This window comes from Melanerpes formicivorus, unplaced genomic scaffold, assembly GCF_026170545.1.
Source record: "Melanerpes formicivorus ecotype bairdi unplaced genomic scaffold, bMelFor1.0.p_v2 SCAF_1, whole genome shotgun sequence".
Lineage (NCBI taxonomy): Eukaryota > Metazoa > Chordata > Aves > Piciformes > Picidae > Melanerpes > Melanerpes formicivorus.
Genome location: NW_027142353.1, coordinates 52,960,010 through 52,983,147, shown reverse-complemented (window position 1 = coordinate 52,983,147; position 23,138 = coordinate 52,960,010). Strand labels below are relative to the sequence as shown.

The following is a 23,138-nucleotide window of genomic DNA, read 5'->3' as shown; positions in this document are numbered from 1 at the left end:
TCAGAGCTGGGACTCGTTCCCTGCCCTTGTCCTGAGTGCTGCAATTCTTAGTGAACTTGGAGCTCATGACCAGAGTAGACTCTGAGGGAAATGACTGGAGGCTTCTTACTTCATGCTCAGCTGAGTTTGATCAAGTGGTAGTAGCTACCTTCTGAGAGGATGAACACCCCATCACACCTCATGCTTCCTCCCTGTGTCATGACAAAGTGGGCTGGTATGCAGGTCCTCACATGCAGCCAAAAGCCTGTGTGATCCTCGTTCCTGAGCAGTACAACCCACTACCCCACTGGGGCAAGAACATGTACCTTGCAGGAGTGGGCAGATGATGAGAGGGTTTGCTGGCCACTGGCTGACCATTTACAAGCTCTGACAAAGCCTTCTTTTTTATTTTTTTCCCCATTTTTAATAACAAGAGACATCAATCGGCTCAGTGGCAGATGGTTAATAAGGTATTCAGGTGCTTCTCTTGCACTTTGTACTGAAAGAGCAATCAGCCTAAGCCATGCACAGTGTTATCAGTACTACCAGATGGTTTTGGTGTATCTATTTCTAGGAAGAGGTTCTTCATAGAAAGAGTGATTGGCCATTGGAATGGGCTGCCCAGGGAGGTGGTGGAGTCACCATCACTGGAGGTGTTTAGGAAGAGACTTGATGGGGTGCTTGGTGCCATGGTTTAGTTGATTAGATAGTGTTGGATGATAGGTTGGACTTGATGATCTCGAAGTTCTCTTCCAACCTGGTCCATCCCATCCCATCCCATCCCATCCCATCCCATCCCATCCCATCCCATCCCATCCCATCCCATCCCATCTCATCCCATCTCATCCCATCCCATCCCATCCCATCCCATCCCATCCCATCCCATCCCATCCCATCCCATCCCATCCCATCCCATCCCATCCCATCCCATCCTATCTTTCTGTAAATATTCTGATTTTAGACTTTCAATACTGGGATGGGTAAGCAGCCTGTATTAGGAAACATTTATACAGGGGCACATTTCAGGTTTTATTTCTCTATTTCCAGTTTTGTTTTCCACATGTTTTGATAATTGTTTTGCTTATCTCATAATTATTACTGTTCTATTCTTGTGGCAGATTGAAAACAAAATAGACAGCCAATAACATGGTAATGCTGTTCTGTTTTTCTATTCTTTGGTGCCTGCTGAGGATAATATTTCTACACTGCTTCTTTAACCAGGAAAAGCTGCTCTTACTACTCAGAGGCTGCTGCTTTCTTTATCCAGCCAGCTACAGTTTACAAACTTGAGCTCTGCTGATACAGCCCATGCTGTGTGTCATGAGGCAGAAATCATCCTGCTCAGCTTTACCTTCTCCCTAGAGCCTCCAGAGGCTAGGGTAGGACCTGCTGGCCAAATGTGTCTTAGGATGGAACAGAGTGTAGGGAAACAACTGCAGTAGCAGATGAGAAGAAATTTGTAGGCTTCTTTCCTAGATCATTATTAAATGGGCTCAAATTTAGTCTAGAGGCTCTTGAGAGAGAGGCATCTCAGAATGAAACTGATATTGCTGAAATTAAACAAAAGTATTTTAATTGTGTTTCTGGCTCCTTGAACTTTTCTTCTCTCTGTGGAATTCACAGCTAATCAGAATCTTGTGGATATCATTTTATTCTTCACATCATTTTGTACGGTTTATTTTTCACAATTATAGTTACTGTATCCTGCCAAAATGCTATGGCATGGAGAGCTCTCAGCAACTCAGAGGAGACATTTTTACACGATGCATTATGAAGAAATGTTTGTCTATCTCAAGATGTACGTATACCAAGGCCAGTCTTTAAGACTCGCAGTTGTATTTCTTGTCCAAGGTCCCCAGTGAGATGCTGCTAAGTAATGAGGTGTTGTCACTGCTGGGATCGAATCTCCTCTTACCCCTTGTTCCTGCACTGAAGAGGGCATGTGGAAAGTTAGAACGTTCACAGGTCTGTCACCTCAGAGCATTCCTGCATAGCAGGGAGTCACTTTAGATGTATGTCAGACAGCATCAGTCAAGAGAGGTGAGTAATAAATAGGGCAAGATCCAGCAGAACTCAGGCACAGCTGAATCTTTTCATCTCACTGACTCCAGAGAGCATAGCGAAGTTGAGCCTGGACAGTACCACATGAAATGAACTATATCCTGCAGAAACTGGATGTGAGGAGGAGGTTCTTCACCATGAGAGTGGTGAAACCCTGGAATGGGTTGTCCAGGGAGGTGGTTGAGGCCCGTCCCTGGAGGTGTTTAAGCCCAGGCTGGATGAGGCTCTGTCCAGCCTGATCTAGTGTGGGGTGTCCCTGCCCATGGCAGGGGGGTTGGAACTAGATGATCCTTGTGGTCCCTTCCAACTTGGAATGAAACTATGAAACTATGAAACTATGAAAAAAATCCAAGCCAAAGCTTCTTAAATAGGAGTTATTTACCGAAGAATGATCAAATCTCCTAAGGTCCCAAAAGCAATACAAAATTATACATCTTACTCCCAAGCACGCCTGTCACAGTAAGCAAGCATCACATTGATTGCACCAAAGACCAAAAGCTTCCATTCCTTAACAGGAAAAAATGGATTCATAAGGTATTAATTGGCCTAGATACTTGATTATATTTTTGTATTAATTTAGCAGGAGTCCTATGCTGTCAGCATGTTCTTATAGCAGAATGGAGTCTTGTGGTTTTTTTCAAACACAGAATCATTATTCTATGTATTCATTGTAATGGCAACTGTAAAACATGACAAAGTTAAGCAGTGTTCTGTAGAAGAAAATATTCTGGGGTAATTCTATGGCTGCTGAGTGAAAGGATGAAATGGGTTCTTCAAGTTTGTGATATCCATATTCTTGATGTCACCAGAAAAGAAGAATTTGGAAGGTTGAGTGCATAGGGTCCATCTTGAAATGTATTAACACAGGATGGACCACTTTTCTGAAGTGCTTGGCCTTTCTTACTGATTCTAGAGGAAGCACAGGAGCAATGCTAACGCTGCCCAAGATTAATCTCTGGCTAGAGAGTGTTGTACTTTCTCTTCTCTTTAAAGCAACATTTGAAGTCTATATCTCTGGCCAACACTGACTTGCTTTAAGAGATTAATATCAGCTGGCAGCACACTGAGGATGTGCAGTGTCCTATATTTGAGAAGGAACAGATCTTTCCTGACCCTCATATTGATTGTTTCTTACTAGCAGCATTAAAGCAAATTACTTGATGTAGTTTCTGAATCATACAAGCGTGGCCTGTCTTGCATGCTGCTGTGAAAATGCTTCCAATGAATGCAGGTGCTTCCACGATGTAGACGAGGAATGAATGACCTCTTAGCACCGTGCTCATGATCTTAAATGCTTCAATTAACTTTGTTCTAAACCCATGTAAGAGACCTAGGGAAGAAAGTAAGTGGCAAATTAATGTATTGCTGTACTCACACATTTGAAATGCATCAGCTTGGTGTGGTACTTAGGATTTAATGTATAGCATCATCATCCTTAGGATTTAATGTATATCATCATCATCATTTACCAACTTAGGGATATTTACAGCCATAGCACCAGAACTTTCAGTGTCTCTGGGAGCACAAGGCAGGGAAGGAGCAACCAGTGGTGTGGAGGAGACATCAATGAAGGAGTGAAGTTTATCCTGGGGGAAAAAAAGGGTGTGGATAGGGGAAGATGTTTTGGCTTTTTTGGTTTTGTTCCTCACAATCCAGCACAATCCAACAATCTATTTTAACTGGCAATAAAGGAAATTTATTTTCTCCAAGTGCTGTCTGTTTTGCCTGCAGTGGTAGTCAGTAAGTGATTTTCCCCTCTTTGGCTCAACTCATGAGCTTTATCATCTTGTTTTCTCTCCCTGTCCTGTTGAGAAGAGAGAATGAGAGAGTGGCTTGGTGGGCATCTGGCAACCAATCCTAATCAGCTCACCACAATCTGTTGAAGTTTTGGGTGACACTTTTGTTAAGAGAGGACAAGGTAGAGCAAGACAGATGAATTTCCTCCAACTTCTTCTCAGGTCCCCAAAGCTTTCCTTACTGTGCTTTCTATTGCATTCTTAGAATCACAGATTCATAGAAGAGATTTGGTTAGGAAAAGACATTTGAAGATCATCTAGGTCAACTTCCTTGCCATGGACAATGACATATTCTGCTACATCAGGTTGCTCAAAGTCCTCTCCAACCTGGCCCTGAATACCTCCAGAGAGGAGGCATACAGCTCTTCTCTGGGCAACCTGTTCCTACATGCCCTTGCAAAGCCTCTTTTCCCATCTGTCTTTATAAACCCCCTCCTTTTAATTGTGAAAACTGCAAATTCAATAATATTGAGAGACCCAGAGTTGTCTTATTCAGCTTGTATGCCTAGGAGAGGTGTCCCAGCTCTGTGATTTTCCTGGCCCTCACTTGTGATACTACATAGTGCCGCAATTTGAAAGCTGAGGGGGAAATATGAACTGGCTGAACTCATCTCTCTCTGAAGCCCATCAGTGGCCTTTCCTAACTAATGAAACAGTTAACAACAGACATGCTTTGCCCAGTGAAGAGCATTTAGAGTTCAGCTTTCGGGTTCAATATGTAATTCTGGTATTGTCATTTTTGAGGGGAAGATTTATTTTGAGTTCAATAAGTAAACTCTGGTATTGTCATGAGGGGAAAAAAGAAACAATGAGAAATGAAGCAAAAAAAACTACATAATGCATATATTTAATTTAATAAGTATTAAATTCCCTTTTTTTTTCGCCTCTGGGAATAAGGACAGAACACAGAATTAGTTTGAAAGGTTTGCTTTACAATGCTTTGTGAATGAGATCTATAATAACACAATTCTGTGGTGCTGAAGTGAAATTCTTAATACTGTGCTCTGTTTCACAAACTAATTTAATTAGTTATTTGCTGAAGAGCTGGAACTATGCCAGGAGCTGGAATCCAAACTCAACCAACATGTGTGCGCCCCATATAAAGGAACTGGGCTGAGCTCAGAGACAGATGTTGTGAGCAGAACTAAACTCAGTGCAAGGGCTGGGACCTGCTCATAGGGGGTGTTAGAAACACAAGCCCAGACCTACATCCAGATTCCATAGACAGAGCAGTGGGCTTAATTAGCACTTCTATTTAGTGCCCCTTTGAGCCTTGATTAAAAACCTAGCACAGCTAGAAGCATTGCAGGTGCTTTGAATTCTGCCTTGTGGGAACTGTGGAGCATGTTCCAATTTCCCATGTTCATGTTTCTTTATGATGAAAGTTAGGAGCTTATACAGTGCAAGAAATAGCTCAGAAAGTGAATTTAGGCATGGCACAGACAGAAATTTTCCCATCTTCTTGTTGGAGGATATAAAAGACAAAAACTGTGTTCCCAAAGCCACAGGTGGGAGGGAGCCAAAAGCACTTTAGTCCTTTATATTTGAACATACACATGCAGCTGTCTCAAAAATCACAGTTTATCTTTACAGGCCTCCAGCCATAGTTTCTGCTTTCTTTGCTTTTTGGCTAAGAAATGTTGAAGGGGATGTACAAGTACATCTGAGATCTCTACATGGCAAGGAGTGAAACCCATCAGTGTCTTATAAAGAAGCTGAAATGTTATTAGTTATAACTAGTCTATACAGTGGTGCTTTAATTGCATCAGTAGCTGTTCTGAGTGCTACAAGGACATTGTTGTAGGAATAAGAAAGCAGAGTCCCATCCTTGCTTGGCTGTTTATGCCTATTTCCAGTTGTAAATATATATGGCTTAAAAACAGTAGCAACCACTCTTGTAACCAGGACAGCTATAATTGTGCAACTTCTTAAGTCAGAGATCTGCTCTACACTAAGAGTCTTTCCTGAGAGCAAAGCTGTGCTTGAAACAGCATCTAATGTGTTTGGAAATGCTCTACCCTGGGGATGTACCTGGGAGTGGTGTTGATTTTAACTTTGGTTTAGTTTGTTACACTGACATCAGCCTAACACTGGTGGTTTTTTTTTTCTCTCATAGGGTGGCTGGATTGACTGCCTCTCAGTCAGAGGGAACCTGACTGATCTATTTTGCTTTCGCTGAAGCTATCTACAGCGGGTCATAAGGATTTCCCAGATTCAGAGACTGAATGAAAACACAGCACAAAAATGTGACTCTGACAAGAGACTCCAAGCTTTCTGACAAGGAAATTTCTACTGTTAGGTTTATAACTTAAATGTATAACTGAAGCATGCATATTAGTTAATCTGATAGGGGTGGGGGGAAAGCTTTCTCATTAATTAGGACTGCCAGAAAGGCAGTCACCTGAAGCTTCAGAATGAGTGCTCCGCTAATCCCCAACAAGTCATTTTATGCCCAGCTTCAGGACAACAACAGTGAAGTAAAAAATAATAATGAAAGCATAGTGAGTGTAGGGGATACCAATGCCAACCAAATTGTGACAAAAGTTAGAAGTACTGAAGAAGATGTTAAAAAAGGGAATCTAATAGATGAGAGTGGCAATATACACTCTGGAGGGTCAGAGAAAGTTACTCAACTCAATACGGAGCACCATAAACTTCTGACCTTCAAAGACTCTCGGCCCTGTCACACCAGTGTGCAGGAAAGTAAGCTGCCCTCCACCACAAGCAGGGACATGGGGAGAGATTGTGGTACCAGCGAAGCGAAGGATATACCAAGACATATCAGGATTAGTCGAGGACAAAGTCTGTCCAATTTAAAAAGTAGCACAAATGATGCCAACCTGGAGGTTATTTCTAAAGGTGACGTTGACTTCACCCAGAACTTTTCTAAGAGCAAAATATGCAGGACTGTGGAGATGGAGAGAATAAAAAGACTTTCTTTGGGAAGACCAAGTAAATTGTCTCCTCAGTCTGAAGCGTTTTCAAAAGACTGTGCTGGCCGCGTGCCGTGTAAACGTCTGCTTTCTGCATCATTGGACTCCATCGACAGGTCACACCATTTGATAGGAAACACAGAGAAATCAGAGAAACCATCCACAGATCATTTACTTGGGATGGTGTTTCATCCACTTGGCAATACCTCAGAGGAAAATGTTGTATTTTATTCCAAACCATCTACCTCAGGGAACAAGAAAATAAGTAAACCAGAAAACGTACCAAATGTTAACATTGAAAGCACACTGCAAACTTCTCATTCTCAACATATACCTGTTAAGTCCAACGAGATTGCTAGTAAATCAGAAGCACAATTAGGTCAGGGTGATAAAAGTAAAAAAATGGAGCTTAAGACTGCACCATCTCCACAATCTAAAAATACATGTCAACAAAAGATTGAGAGGGTTATGCTGGTAGAATGTCAAAATGATGAAAACACAGCAGTTCAGGAACAGAAAGACTCTGGGTCTGACACATTGAAATTTCAAGCATCCCATTTTCAAGACACCTGCAGTAAAGGGGAGGATACACTGTCAAGCCAGGTGGTAATGTGTCCTGATGACAAATTGCTGAGTGATAACATCACCATTGAAGGGGAAGGGGGACGAAGCGCTGACAGTGACAGCAGGGCAACTAGCCACATTGGTGAGGAATATTTTACTGACAAAGAAATGGAAAGAGTATTCCCACTCACCTGTGGTAGTAAATCCAGTGGCAGAGTGACACCTAGAAAAAATGAAAATTTACATGAAGTTGACACAGGATGTGCTGAAACAGTTGGTAAACCGATCTCTCTTATGCATAACATGAATCTACCTGACAGCAAACCCTTGAAAGGTAATGAGAATAAAGTGATGCAAGTCAAAGGAAGTGCTGAGGATGTTGCTGAGCCTGCTTCTGCTCTCTCTGATCAGCAAGGAGAGTGCAGTGCAGAGACAGTGTCACACCAACAATCTGACAACCATGACAGTGATGCAGAAACCTCACACTTTCCAGTTGCAAGTGAAAAGACAGCTAATGCACTGAAACATCCTCCAGAGGAAGCACCAGAGAGCTGTAACGTTTCGGCGAAGCCTGATGCCTTTTTATGTGCCCCAACTCCCGTGCGCCCAGTGGCAACGCTGGATGTTAGTAGTCAACCCACGTTATCAAACAGTAATTTGAAGGACCTTTGTACACTTCATGTTAGCAAACTGTCACCCTCCTCAGTCCTACCTCCCTCTGACAGTACACAGTTGTTAAACATAACCCCTAAAGTGCCTATCAAGACTGCTTGCAGCAGTGCCATCCCAAAACCTATCCTGGTCCACTCCAAGGGCTCCCTCCACGATAAGGCGGACGTGGACAGTGACTGCAGTGAAAAGCTGGAAGAAACCATCGAGATTAAACCTGCCATACCCAGGCCCAAACCTGTGAGACCTAAAATCATCACATACATTAGAAGAAACCCTCGTTCAATAGAGCAGCTCGACCCTTCATTTGCACCAGCAGGGCTGCCCTTCACTAGCCCTGCATGTGGCATGCCCATCTCTACAGAGCAGAAGGTGTCCAACGGAGGGGAGGCGAAGCCCACCAGCATCCTATATGACAAATTTAAACCTGATCTCCAGAAGCCAAGACTCTTCAGTTCTGGACTGGTGGTGTCAGGAATTAGGCCCACAGGCCATCACTTCAGCCCGATGAGTGAGAAGTTTCTCCAGGAGGTAAGAAGGCAACTTTGAGAGCATTGTTTTGGGGGATACTTTGCTTGCTTGTTGCTGCCAGAAGTTAGTTCTAAAACCTCAGATATAAAATAAATCCTAAATCAAGGAAATGTGTAATCACTAGAAATAAACTTACTTAACCATTTCTGCCAGTGACCCTGTTGCAAAGTCTGGTCTATAACTGAAAGTTATCATTGTGCTCCTCCAATGTTTTCCAGCAAATCAGTCATCTGCCAGTAGTATAAATAGGGATGTTTAGGAAGGACGAAACACACAGTTTGAATTTATTCATAAATGAAATTGCCTTTTTTTTTTCCTGAAGAATAGCTTTGGGAAATGAATGTAATATGCCTACAGAGACTTTTCCTCCTTAATGGGAAAGTTAAAATGTTTTTGCAGATGAGCACTAAACTCTAAAGCAGTTCCCTCCTGTTTATTTGTACTGAAACTCAGGGACTCTCAAAGTTCATGTAAGGTCATATATACCATACAGGAAAGTAATGACTTTGAATGCCATATTTTATATTGACCTGCCCCTCACATAAGAAATCTCTGTCCAATTCTGGCTCCTGGTATATCTCATTGTATTTCCACTTTGATAAGTTGGGCAGGAGTCTTGCTCCCCCAAAATACCTGCTGGGAGGTGAGCACAGCGGAGGAAGGCTGCCCTTACATGGAAGGCGAAGGAAGGGCGCAGAAGAGGAGCTATGTTTGGTTTTGTGATATGCCCACTGCTTGGGTCCTGGGGTAGCTCAACAGCTACACTTTTTATATAAACATTGAAGATAACACAATTTAAAAAAAAAATGAGGCAGTCCTTCTTGTTGTTGTTTGTTTTAAAAAAAAAGGAGAACTGTTTTTCACAGTTGTGTGTCTTGTGGTGTTAGTGAGGCTATTTTAACCCCTGCCTTGTTTTACATGTAGTAATTATCCAAGGAACAGCACTGAAATAACAAATTTAGTGATGGTGTTGACAATGAAAAACTGACCAGTACCCAAATTAAGATATCATGTGTGTGTCTAGGTAGATCCCTATGACATGATAACAGGCAGTCTACTGAAGTGATTATGGATTTTTGTGGAGCACCTTCTTATCCCAAACACAGAAAAGGCTCTCTGCCCTTTCCCCTCTAATTTCAGTTTTTAGCTCTGTCCCTTATATTTTGCATACAGAGCAGGAAATTAAAGTCATTGTGAACTTGTCTATGCCAGCCATTATTTGTTTATCTTCACAATCACAATATCACAGTATCACTTAGGTTGGAAAGGACCTCGAGGATCATCGAGTCCAACCTATCAACACAGACCCCACGACTAGATCATGGCACCAAGTGCCACATCCAATCTCCCCTTGAACGCCTCCAGGGTCGATGACTCAACCACCTCCCTGGGCAACCCGTTCCAATGACGAATTACTCGCTTGGTGAAGAACTTCCTCCTCACCTCGAGTCTAAACCTCCCCTGGCGCAGCTTGAGACTGTGTCCCCTTGTTCTGGTGCTGGTTGCCTGGGAGAAGAGGTGTGGTGGGTGGAAGGGTAAGGCCAAGAAACCTCCTCCCTTCCCCCTTTGTAAAGTAAAAGGAAAAAAAAATTGAAGGGAAAGGAAAAAAAAAACTCGCAAGCTGAATTAGCAAAGCAGTGGAGCTATATTTACAAAGCGATGTAGGGTTTGCAGGGGATTATTTACAAATTTACAATATCTACAATATATACAAAGATATACAACAGAGTAACACAGAAATGAGAGTGACCCCCCTCTGGACAGAGGGGGTTCCCCACCTCCGCTCTCCCCTCTCTCCCCCCTTTCCCCAGAGTGGGATAGGAAGAGAGAGAAAAGAGAGGAAAGAAAAAAAAATGTTAGAATCAGTTTGTGTTAATTGGAAAAGAGTTAATACAGGCCTGCTATCTGTTTTTCTCTCAAGGCCGGAGCCTTGGCAGAAAGCCCAGGACAGAAAGCTGTTGCCTGAAGAAGAGGCGGAAGCAAGACTGACTGAGAAGTGCTGGAAATGTCCAGTATAGTCCCAGCTCAGAAGTGCTTCCTCCCACTCGTCCAATGAAATTAGTTTAGACTATTCCTTCCGTTTACCAACTTCCGTCCACCATGTTCCCTTTCTTAAGGGGGCAACGTCAACCGGCCACAGTCCACCCCTTCTAAACAATTTCATTGGCTGTTCATACTGTCCATCTAATCCGAAACGATATTTACAGTTCGTGAGTAAAGTTCATAGTCCATTCCGGCTATGCTCAGATGTAGATGATTCAAAAGTCCAAGAAAATCAGAAAATGAGAAAAATGGAAAACAGTTCATTTCTTCACCGACGAAGCGAAGAAAAGGGAAACAGGGAATCTCAGGGTCTCTTAGTTGACTCAGGGCTCTCAGGGATCTCAGGGTTCGTGCACCGTAGATTCCTCGTTGATTCTTCCTTTGGACGCGATGTAGCTGTACAACAGTTCAAAGTTAACCTCTTTCAGCTAAAGTTAAATTTCTTTGTGGAATACACTGAATTTCACCATTCTCTTGCATTACCCAATAAGTGTGACCCGGACCTTCAGCTGAAACCACCCCTCGGATAGGTTTAGCCTCTCCTGAGGGTGAAAATACCCAAACAGTTTTACCTAACAGATTCTTTTCTCTAACAACAGGAACTCTATCACCTTCTACTTTCCGTAGCAAATCTGAATGTGCAGGTCCAGCTCGGTTCACTGAACCTCTACTATTTACCAGCCAGGTTGCTTGTGCTAAATATTTTTCCCAGTTTTTCAAAGATCCACCTCCCATGGCTTTGAGAGTGGTCTTCAACAAACCGTTGTAGCGTTCAATCTTCCCTGAAGCTGGTGCATAGTAGGGAATGTGGAATATCCACTCAATACCGTGCTCTTTTGCCCAGCTCTTTACAAGGTTGTTCTTGAAATGAGTTCCGTTGTCTGACTCAATCCTCTCTGGAGTTCCGTGTCTCCACAGGATCTGTCTCTCCAGACCGAGAATGGTGTTGCGTGCAGTTGCATGTGGAACTGGATAAGTTTCCAACCATCCAGTGTTTGCCTCTACCATAGTAAGCACATATTGCTTACCAGAACGAGAACGTGGTAGAGTGATGTAGTCAATCTGCCAAGCTTCACCATACTTGTACTTGGACCATCTGTCACCATACCACAAGGGCTTAAGTCGTTTTGCCTGCTTAATAGCAGCACAAATGTCACAGTCATGGATGACTTGTGTGATAGCATCCATGGAAATGTCTATGGATCTGTCGCGAGCCCATTGGTATGTCGCATCTCTGCCTTGATGTCCTGATGAATCGTGAGCCCACCGAGCTAGGAATATCTCACCTCGGTGTTTCCAGTCGAGATCAAGATTAGAGTCCATGTCTACTTGAGAAACTCTTGCAGCTAGATCTGCCTGATGGTTGTGTTGCTGTTCCTCAGTAGCTTTGCTCTTAGGAATGTGAGCATCGATGTGTCTCACTTTCACTGGAATTCTCTCGATTCGATCAGCAATGTCCTGCCATAGGTTGGCTGCCCAAATGGGTTTTCCTTTTCTCTGCCAACCACTCTTCTTCCAGTTCTTTAGCCAACCCCATAGAGCATTGGCTACCATCCATGAGTCGGTGTAGAGATAAAGCTTTGGCCATCTCTCACGTTCAGCCACGTCGAGAGCTAGCTGGACAGCTTTTACCTCTGCGAACTGACTGGATTCTCCTTCTCCATCTTTTGCTTCTGCAACTCGGCGTGTTGGACTCCACACTGCAGACTTCCACCTTCGCTTGTTTCCAACAAGACGACAGGAACCGTCTGTAAACAAAGCATATTTCTTTTCATCATCAGAGAGGTCATTGTAAGGAGGAGCTTCCTCAGCACGAGTTACTTTCTCCTCTGGAGGTTTAGCACAGTTGATGCCTTCAGGCCAACTTGAGATCACCTCCACTAGACCAGGTCTTTCAAGATTTCCCATTCGAGCTCTCTGTGTTATCAGAGCCATCCACTTGGACCATGTTGAGTCTGTGGCATGATGTGGTGTGGATCCTTTGCCTTTGAACATCCAATTCAAAACTGGTAATCTGGGAGCTAGAAGAAGTTGTGATTCAGTTCCAATCACTTCAGAAGATGCTTTTACTCCTTCATAGGCAGCTAAAATTTCTTTCTCTGTTGGAGTATAGTTAGCCTCTGAACCTCTGTAACCTCGACTCCAGAAACCAAGAGGTCGTCCACGTGTCTCACCTGGAGCTTTTTGCCACAAGCACCAGGTTGGACCATTGTCACTTGCAGCCGTGTACAAAATGTTCTTAATGTCTGGACCATCTCGGACAGGTCCCAGACCCATTGCTTGAATCACCTCTTGCTTTATCTGGTCAAAGGCTGCTTGCTGCTCAGGTCCCCAGTGGAAATGGTTTCTCTTTCGAGTCACATCATACAGAGGTTTCACAATCTGACTGTATCCAGGAATGTGCAGTCTCCAAAATCCCACTATCCCCAAGAAACGTAGGGTCTCTTGCTTGTTTGTGGGACTTGCCATGGTAGAGACTCTATTTACCACATCCACTGGAATGTGTCGGCGTCCATCCTGCCATCGCACTCCCAGAAACTGAATCTCTGTGGTAGGTCCCTTCACCTTGTCTCGCTTGATGGCAAAACCTGCATCCAGAAGAATGTCAATGATTTTGTTACCTTTCTTGAAGACTTCCTCAGCAGTTTTACCCCAGACGATGATATCATCGATGAACTGGATGTGTTCTGGAGCACCTCCTTTCTCCAGAGCATCGTGGATCACTGCATGACAGATGCTTGAGCTGTGGATCCAGCCCATTGGCAATCTGTTGAAAGTGTACTGGATTCCTCTCCAAGTGAAAGCAAACTGAGGCCTGCATTCCTCTGCTATGGGAATAGAGAAAAATGCATTAGCAATGTCTATGGTAGCATACCATTTGGCCTCTTTGGATTCCAGCTCATACTGTAGCTCCATCATGTCTGGTACTGCTGCACTCATCGGTGGTGTTACTTCATTTAGGGCTCGGTAGTCTACCGTCAGACGCCAGTCTCCATTCTGCTTCCGCACAGGCCACACTGGACTGTTGAAAGGTGAATGAGTTTTGCTGACGACTTTCTGACTTTCCAACTGACGAATCAGATTCTGAATGGGCAACAAAGAGTCACGGTTGGTTCTGTATTGTCTGTGATGCACAGTCTGAGAAGCAACCGGCAATTTAATGTCCTGTATCTTATGTTGTCCCACAACTGCAGATTCATCAGAAAGTTCGGGTCTGGCAGACAGCTTCAATTTTTGTCCATCAATTTCTATTGAAGCTACTCCAAAAGCCCATTTGTAACCTCTAGGGTCTTTGAAACGCCCTTCTCTCAGAAAATCAATTCCCAAAATACAAGGTGCGTCAGGTCCGGTCACAACTGTATGCTTCCTCCATTGTTTACCAGTTAAACTTATATTAACCTCTACCTTACTTAACTCTTGAGATCCACCAGTGACTCCCAGAATAGTTATAGACTCTGATCCCTGATAATTTGACGGTATTATGGTGCACTGAGCTCCTGTGTCAACCAAGGCCCTGTACTTCCGAAATTGTGAAGTGCCAGGCCACTGGATGTACACATCCCAATAGATTCTATTATCTCTGTTATCCCTCTCCTCCCCCTGGCGGGAGGCAGGGCACCTCTAGTTATGGGGAACATGCGCACATGTGCATTGCACATATTGCGCAGGGTTATAACTTTGCGTGTTATAACTGGAGCCACTGTTGGAGCCATAAGAGTTGTTCTGGGGAACTGTGGAAGTAACAGCTACCCTTCTGGTATTGCTACCTCGGGTTCTGCCACTTTGCAATTCCCTCAGTCTCCTGAAAAGATTAGAAGTTGGTTGGCCATCCCAGCGGTTCATGTTCTCACCAAACTGATCACGCAGAGTTATCCAAATAGTTCTACGTGATTGCCTTGGTGGTCTGTTTTGGAATGACCTATTTTGGAATGTCCTGTTTTGGAATGACCTCCTTGGAGGACGCGTATTCCTCACAGATGAGACTTGTATCCACCTGGAGGAAGAATTGAAATTATCCTTCTGTGCCAATTGGTATATGGAATCTTTTAGATCCTTCATGCAATTTTCAATTTTTCCAGACAGAGTTTCAATGGCTGAAACCAAAGAACCACGTGTCATGCTATCCTCCAATTGTCTCATTTGATCACTGAATTGGCCAACCGTAGGAGAAGCTCCACCATAACTTCTTGACACAATTCTGCTTGCCAGAATGTTTGCATAATTAGAAGGAGCAAGTTTGATGATCTTTTTAGCAAGACCAATACCCACAGGAACGTCATCAGGATTCAGAGTTTCATGTTCACCATAGAGTAGCTCTCTAACAGCAAATTCTCTCAAGCGCTTAATTCCCTCATCTATGGTAGTCCAGGGTTTAGGATTCCAGGGAAGATCATCTCGGGAAGGATATCTCAGGGCAACCGCTATTAAAAGGCGTATCCACAGATTAACCTTACCGAGAGCTTCGCCTAGATGTCTATCTATTCCATTGTCCCTTGAGAGAGTTCCTAACTGAGCTGCTGACTTGTCTCCAACTGTTAGAGCTGAAGCACCTGTATCATAACACCTACTAAGCCAAGCTAGAACTGGCTCCTTATCTGCCCTGGTGAAATCTTTACGGACATTTCTCAATTCTTCCCGTGGTGACGAACAGTCCGTAATATCATCTTCATCTTCATCTCCCTGAATTCTTTGCCCGTAAAATCCTGCTGTCATTCTCCTAAGGATCTCTTTAAACTGAGAACCACCTTTGCCAGCTGCTTTCCTAGCTTCATCTCTATCCTGCTTTGATCTCACTAGGTTAGCTAGATCTTTAAAACAAACCTTCTCTTCCTCCTGAGCAGGATCTTTTAGAGTAGAGGGCCCCTCACCAGGATCAGTCTCCACCTCTTCTTCTCCATCTTGGGCCTTTGCAGCTCTAGTCTTTAAAGGAGCCACCTTAACTGGAGCTGTGTTTGAATTTACAGCCACCTTAATGGAAGCTGACAGGTCCTGAGATAAATCAGCTGCTGGGGCAGTGACTTCCGGTCCCACCGAGGGAGTGGGTGGAAGTGACGTTGCTCCGTTAATGGCCGACGGAGAAGAAGAAGGAGAAGGAGTAGGAGAAGGAGTAGGTGCCATGTTGATACCAGCTGATGCCCTTGGCTGCTTGCTAGAATCAGCAGAAAAGTCATTTAGAGCTGCTTTACCAATTAACTTTTTAGCCTTCTTTTTGACTGACACGGGTTCTCCACAGTCCTCGTCACTAGATGACTCTGGGACTGATCGAGAGCCACGGCGTTTTCTTTTTGATCTAGTTTTAATAACAAAACACGCCCTGGACACCTTTTTCTCCCGACGCCAGGAATACAGAGAATATACATTAGTTATCACCAGCAGCAGAATTATACACATGAAATAAATCACCTTTGGATCCCAGGCATCACCTAAAGTTACTGTCTCCTCAGGCGGAATCTTAAAACCCTTTATCTCAATTGGGAGAGTGGTGGAGGTAACATTCCTGTATCTCACTGGCCATAATAAATTAATACATTTTCCATACCATAGTTTAACTCTATACATAACCCACATATAAATTGTCCGCACCAAATATTTACCCAGGTAATCCAAAATCAAACCCAAACAATATCTGTAAACCAGAGCCCCAAAAATTGAAAAGAATAATCGCTCCACAAACCACAATACCTTCATGTTTGCTAATTCAGCTAGAAAACACTAAATCAATCAAATAATAAATTGAACTAATTATCTGCCCCACGTTGGGCGCCAATAAAAAAAAATGTGGTGGGTGGAAGGGTAAGGCCAAGAAACCTCCTCCCTTCCCCCTTTGTAAAGTAAAAGGAAAAAAAAATTGAAGGGAAAGGAAAAAAAAAACTCGCAAGCTGAATTAGCAAAGCAGTGGAGCTATATTTACAAAGCGATGTAGGGTTTGCAGGGGATTATTTACAAATTTACAATATCTACAATATATACAAAGATATACAACAGAGTAACACAGAAATGAGAGTGACCCCCCTCTGGACAGAGGGGGTTCCCCACCTCCGCTCTCCCCTCTCTCCCCCCTTTCCCCAGAGTGGGATAGGAAGAGAGAGAAAAGAGAGGAAAGAAAAAAAAATGTTAGAATCAGTTTGTGTTAATTGGAAAAGAGTTAATACAGGCCTGCTATCTGTTTTTCTCTCAAGGCCGGAGCCTTGGCAGAAAGCCCAGGACAGAAAGCTGTTGCCTGAAGAAGAGGCGGAAGCAAGACTGACTGAGAAGTGCTGGAAATGTCCAGTATAGTCCCAGCTCAGAAGTGCTTCCTCCCACTCGTCCAATGAAATTAGTTTAGACTATTCCTTCCGTTTACCAACTTCCGTCCACCATGTTCCCTTTCTTAAGGGGGCAACGTCAACCGGCCACAAGAGGCCAACCCCTTCCTGGCTACAACCACCCTTCAGGTAGTTGTAGAGGGCAATGAGGTCACCCCTGAGCCTCCTCTTCTCCAGGCTAAACAATCCCAGCTCCCTCAGCCTCTCCTCATAGGGCTTGTGTTCAAGGCCTCTCACCAGCCTTGTTGCCCTTCTCTGGACACGCTCAAGTGTTTCGATGTCCTTCTTAAACTGAGGAGCCCAGAACTGGACACAGTACTCAAGGTGCAGCCTAACCAAAGCAGAGTACAGGGGCACAATGACCTCCCTGCTCCTGCTGGCCACACTATTCCTAATGCCAGGATGCTATTGGCCCTCCTGGCCACCTGGGCACACTGTTGGCTCATATTCAGGTGGCTGTCGATCAGCACACCCAGGTCCCTCTCTGTTTGGGAGCTCTCCAGCCACTCCGACCCCAGCCTATAGCTCTGCATGGGATTGCTGTAGCCAAAGTGCAGCACTCGGCACTTGGACTTGTTGAATGCCAACTTGTAAGGCAAGGAAAAATTACCAGGTTCTTACCATTTAATGTATGTCAATGGAAATGAAAGCCAAAATAACCCAGACTCTTCAACTCTTTGGCTGTTTATAAGGATGACACGGTGCTCTGAAGACCATAGACCTCTATGGCCCATACAGCTGGAGTTCAGGCAGGCAGGGTCTGCAGTCACATCTGGGAGCAAAGGACTGATTTTTGTACACTGTTGAGTGTCTTAACATGAGAAGGACTTGGGCTGTGGCAAATCGTCAGTATGATTTACTTTAGATTAGCATCTTCCCCCCATTCATCCAAGAAATACACCTTTGGGTGGGTATTTCAAGGAGGGAAGACTTGAACCCAAGCATCTTCAGAGAAAGTGGATTGTCTGGTGGAGAGGCTGGGAAGAAAAAGTTAATTAAACTACAGTTTGTGGTATAAGTTTGCATTAGCTCAAGAGTCGGGATGTGATAGCAGAGGGTGGCATTTGCTTTCTTAGGCTGCCACCCTAAAAGTGATTACTTTCCTGTTAGCTGGAGGAGTGCAGAGGGAATTGATTTGGCTCCTGTATGAATCAAGAGAAAGGAAAATGATGGATCCAGTAGTGGATGGATGCTTAAAAGCGCAGCTGTGCACAGTACGAGTTCATGGCAGATGACTGATCCTCAGTCTGAAAGAAATCTATTAGAATGGATTGAGATAGATGAAAATTACCCTGGTGAAGAGACATTGCTGAAGACCAGAGATTTTGGAGACAAGGAGATGCTGGAGCAAGATAGCTACTTCCTTTGTAAGAGAAAAAAACCTCCAGATTTCCCTATTTCACATATCCAGTTTAGGCTTTGGAGAGCTTTGAATAGCATTTTACAGCTCTTTACATAGCTATGACAAGAGTGTTAATAGCTGCCATCAATCAGATCTGTATCTCTAAGCACCCTTCAGCTTGCTAAGTGATAGGAACAAATACCCCATGACATGAGCTAGAAAATAGGAAGGTGCTGTCTCAGAGACTCAAAGGCTAGGACTGGAGAGCAGCATGAGGAAGACTTGAGGGCTGCCCCTGTACAGTGGGATTGAGTGCACCCTCAGCAAATGTGCTGATAACACCAACCTGTGTGGTGCAGCAGACACACTGGAGGGAAGAGATGCTATCCAGAGGGACCTTGACAGGCTGGAGAGGTGGGTCCATGACAACTGCATGAGGTTCAACAAAACCAAGTGCAAGGTCCTGCATCTGGGTCAGGGCAATTCCAGGCACCAATATAGGCTGGGCAGTGACTGGCTTGAGAGCAGCCCTGAAGAAAAGGACTTGGGGGTGCTGGGGGATGAGAAGCTCAAAATGAGCCACCAGTTTGCATTTGCAGCCCAGAAAGCAAATCACATCCTGGGCCGCAACAAGAGAAGCACAGACAGCAGGTCAAGGGAGGTGATTCTCCCCCTCTACTCCACTCTGGTGAGACCCCACCTGGAGTAGTGTGTCCAGTTCTGGAGCCCCTATTACAGAAAGGATCTGGAGGTGCTGGAATGTGTTCAGAGAAGGGCCATGAGGATGATTAGAAGGCTGGAACACCTCTCCTGTGAGGACAGACTGATGGAGTTGGGGCTGCTCAGTCTGGAGAAGAGAAGGCTCCGAGGAGACCTTATTGTGGCCTTCCAGTATCTTAAGGGGGACTACAAGAAAGCTGGGGTGGGACTTTTTAAGGTGTCAGGTAATGATAGGACTAGGGGGAATGGAGCCAAAACTAGAAGTGGGGAGATTCAGATTGGATGTTAGGAAGAAATTCTTCCCCATGAGGGTGGTGAGAGACTGGAACAGGTTGCCCAGGGAGGTGGCAGAAGCCACATCCTCAGAGGTTTTTAAGTCCAGGCTGGATGTGGCTCTGAGCAACCTGATCTAGTGTGAGGTGTCCCTAGATGATTCTTGAGTTCCTTTCCAACCCTAACAATTCTGTGATTCTATGATTCCCTGATACCTTGATCTGCCTGCACTGAAGTTTGTATTGAGCAGCTCAGACAAAAATCCCAACTGAGGCAAGAAGGCAGTCCAGCTGTGCTTAGAGACTGAGTCCATATCGGAAATGAGTTGCATTTAAATGGGCAGCCTTGCCTGTGGCATTGGCAGCTCCTCAAGCACTTTTATTTGAATCTTCAGCATGGTGTGGAGGTAGATCATTCATGCCTGTCTTAGTCCAAAAGCCAGAAGGAACAAAACTCAAAGTGAAGTCACTTTTTGGGGCAGATTGCTGCTGCCTGCCTGCTTCATCATAACATGGGCTCTTCATCTTGACATGGACTCAGTCTCTTCTATTCAGCACCAGCAGGAATTTGTGCCCACTTTGTGTTCCCAGTTACCTGCATGGAAAGTAACAGAGCAAACTGAGAGACTCAAAGGCTGCAGCCATGCTAGTGAACTAAATCATGGGAAGTCATGGCCTTAAAAGCTCACACAAGATTGCCCATACTGCTGGACCAGCAGCACACTCATCTCAGTGTTCACCTCTATCAGTGTGTGCTCACCCAGCAGCTATTTCCAGGGACCAGCATGGTTGAGACCAGCCTGGTATGCAGGGTGAGAATGTGCCCATGTGGATATTCTCCATGTCAGATAGTAGTTGATGGCTCACATGATTCACTGCTCTGTGGCTGCTGCCAAGAGCCCTGATTCTGGTGGGAATCTGCAAGGAGGTCTGCTGATCACCACTTCTCCTTCCTGCCTCCCCATGGCTGGGCCTCATGCATTCAATACATCCTTGGGTCCATTCCTTAGCACAGACATCTTTCTGCTCCTGAAAGCATGGACTAAAAGCCTGTGGATATGAAAGGCCTGTAGGGAAAAAAGTTGTGTTATACACAGTCAAAGCAGCAATTTCCCCTCCTAATCTCATTATCTGAACTTCCTGAACTGATGTCACCAGCTCTGTTCCCTGCCTGAAGCAGGCACTTGGCAAGAAAATTCTTGCTTGAGGCTTTAGTGTTTGATGGTGTTGTAAACCCAGTAAGGTGAAGGAAGTGCTGGGCATCCTTACCTGCTATGATAGCTGTGCTGCCTGCTCTGCTCAGGAATACCCAGCCTATCAAAATTCCTGTATAGTCTAAGTATATGATGCAGGCTTTCCAGTTCTTTCTAACAAATTTATTAAATGGAATGTGAGGGAAGTGGGGAGTGGGTGGAGGAATGAGCAGACAGCCATACACAAGCTCAACTCTGAGCTGAGCTTCTTTTCAGCTGACAGTCTGCAAGAGATCTTTTCTTTAAAAGTCTCTTGTACAAAAATAATCTAGTACAAGATGCTAACAGCTCTCATATTAATCTATATCTTTCTGAAGAGTTTTAATATTGCCTTGTAAGCAATTATTTCATACAATTATATTGAGAGCTGTTGAATTTTGCACTTAATGGATACACCTAATGGAAAAGAAAAAAATTAACATCTCTCCATGGCAAGTTTATGTCCCCCAAACCTGTATCTTTATTAAAAAGAAAAGAAAGAAAAGAGGTTTATTTCTGGAGAGATTTTTTGGGTAGAGTTCAACTTGATGATCTTAAAGGCCTTTTCAAACCTAAATGATTGAATGTGTCTAGAGAAGAGCAACGAAGCTGGTGAGAGGCCTTGAGCACAAGCCCTATGAGGAGGGGCTGAGGGAGCTGGGATTGTTTAGCCTGGAGAAGAGAAGGCTCAGAGGAGACCTTCTTGCTCTCTACAACTACCTGAAGGGAGGTTGTAGCCAGGAGGGGGTTGGTCTCTTCTGCCAGGCAACCAGCACCAGAACAAGAGGACACAGTCTCAAGCTGCATCAGGGGAAGTTTAGGCTGGAGGTGAGGAGAAAGTTCTTCACAGAGAGAGTTGTTAGCCATTGGAATGTGCTGCCCAGGGAGGTGGTGGAGTCACTATCCGTGGAGGTGTTCCAGAGGGGACTGGATGTGGCACTTGGTGCCATGGTTTAGTAGTCACAAGGTGTTGGATGACCGGTTGGGCTTGATGATCTTTGAGGTCTCTTCCAACCTTACTGATTGTATAATTATATGATTCTATTCTAAATCCTCACTTCTCTCAGCTTGAAAAGATGTTTTATGCTTGTGATTGATTGTTTAATTGATTGCTTGGTTTTGTGTGCATGTGTGTCGCCCTTCTGTGTTCCTCCTAGTGTGCTGTCAATAAAGAAAAAAAATGAGGTGACTGAAAGTTTTGTTAAGTTGACCCAGTTTATCAAAAATGCATGGCTTCTATATTTAAAGATTTTCTTGGTTCCTTAAACTGAAGTACTCAGCATAGGAATGTTCACTGCCAGATAAATATTAAATGATAGGAAGTATATAGTGGCATCTGATTGAAATTCATCAGGGAAAGGAAAGGTAACTGAGTCTTATCCAGGAAAACAATCTCATATCCAGAAGCTGAAAATAAGCTAAGCAACTTCTGCAGTCCAAGCCTAGAGAACCTTCTGTACAGTAAAAAAATGCATCCTAACTTCTAGAAACAGGTCACAGGAATATAATACAGAGGGAAACAGGAAGATGTAATGTCAGGAAGTAGGACTGCAAACAAAGGGAAAAATATAGAGCAAAAATATAATGCTCAGTGTTTGTTGCATCTGCCTTCCTAATTCCTGTCTGAAGACCTCAAAGATTCTATGTTTAATAATATAAGGTCAGGCTTGTCTCTTTTAGCATATTAAAGATTTGCTAAATTAGGATTAAAGCTCTTGAAGCAGCTAGGATCAAAGCTTTTAGAGCCAATGTTGAAGTGCATATTCTGAATGCTTATAATTGCTAAATAGAAATTGATTTGGCATATTATATGCATCATAACTTACAGCAGAGTTAATTAATTGGCAGTTACATTTCTTCCTAGGTAGCCTATGGCACTGTATGGTTAATTTTTAAACAAATTTAGTTCAGATTTCCTATTTCTTAAGCTTCCCCCCTTCCTCCCCCACCCCCCGCCCCGTGGCCTACATGGGATGCACAATAAAATAGTCATGGGCTCTTTCCCCATTACAATGATTTTGCATTTTATAAGAAAATGGTAAAAAGTTGGACTCTACACAGAAGAAGTTTCTTTGCAAATGAGAGAGATGAAAATCACTGACATTGCTCTGCGCCCTTGTCCCGAGTCACAAAGCAGCACAGTGAGGTGGAAATCAGAGCCTGGCTTGAGTGTAGAAAGATGCCAGGACTGATAATGGGGAACCAGGTCATTCTCCAACTGCAGATTTCCCAGTTGCAGCCAGTTTGGTGGAAATACTTCCAGCTTGGCACTCACTGTGCTGTCCTCACAGTCTACACCCATTAAAATACTGAGGTTTGTCACTGTTCTTAGCAAATCATCATCTACTTCTGATAACCAATAAATGCATCACATCTGCAAATTTGCCTTTTTTTCCCCTTCTTCTCCAATTAAAATGGGCAGCTGGGGCTTTTAGCTCTGATTTGGAGTATGCAATAACTCCCTGAAAATGTTACATATAGAAACGTGCCCACCTCCACCAGCAGGGCTCTTCATCAACTTCTGAGATTACAATGACCATTTTACAGTCAGTACATGAAGCAGTGGGTTTTTTTTCCCCCAAGGAAATGATTTGACAATAGCATTTCTTTGATAGAATGAACTTAAACTACTTTCAGATTTATTTTTAACTAAGACAAAACTGACTTCCCCCCCAGCTTGTATCTCAATGG

The 23,138-nt window shown here is 43.9% G+C and overlaps 1 protein-coding gene across 3 annotated transcripts in view; it reads left to right on the top strand.

Annotated features, from left to right (window-relative positions):
- The window catches only part of MTUS2 (microtubule associated scaffold protein 2), a 364,748-nt gene that overhangs the window by 115,979 nt on the left and 225,631 nt on the right, over positions 1-23,138 (top strand). For all 3 annotated transcript variants that reach the window (XM_068143299.1, XM_068143315.1, XM_068143306.1), the window contains one exon: positions 5,953-8,533. In XM_068143299.1, the coding sequence (XP_067999400.1) occupies positions 6,251-8,533 (2,283 nt within the window). In that variant the 5' untranslated portion in view covers positions 5,953-6,250. The remainder of the gene's footprint in view (positions 1-5,952; positions 8,534-23,138) is intronic.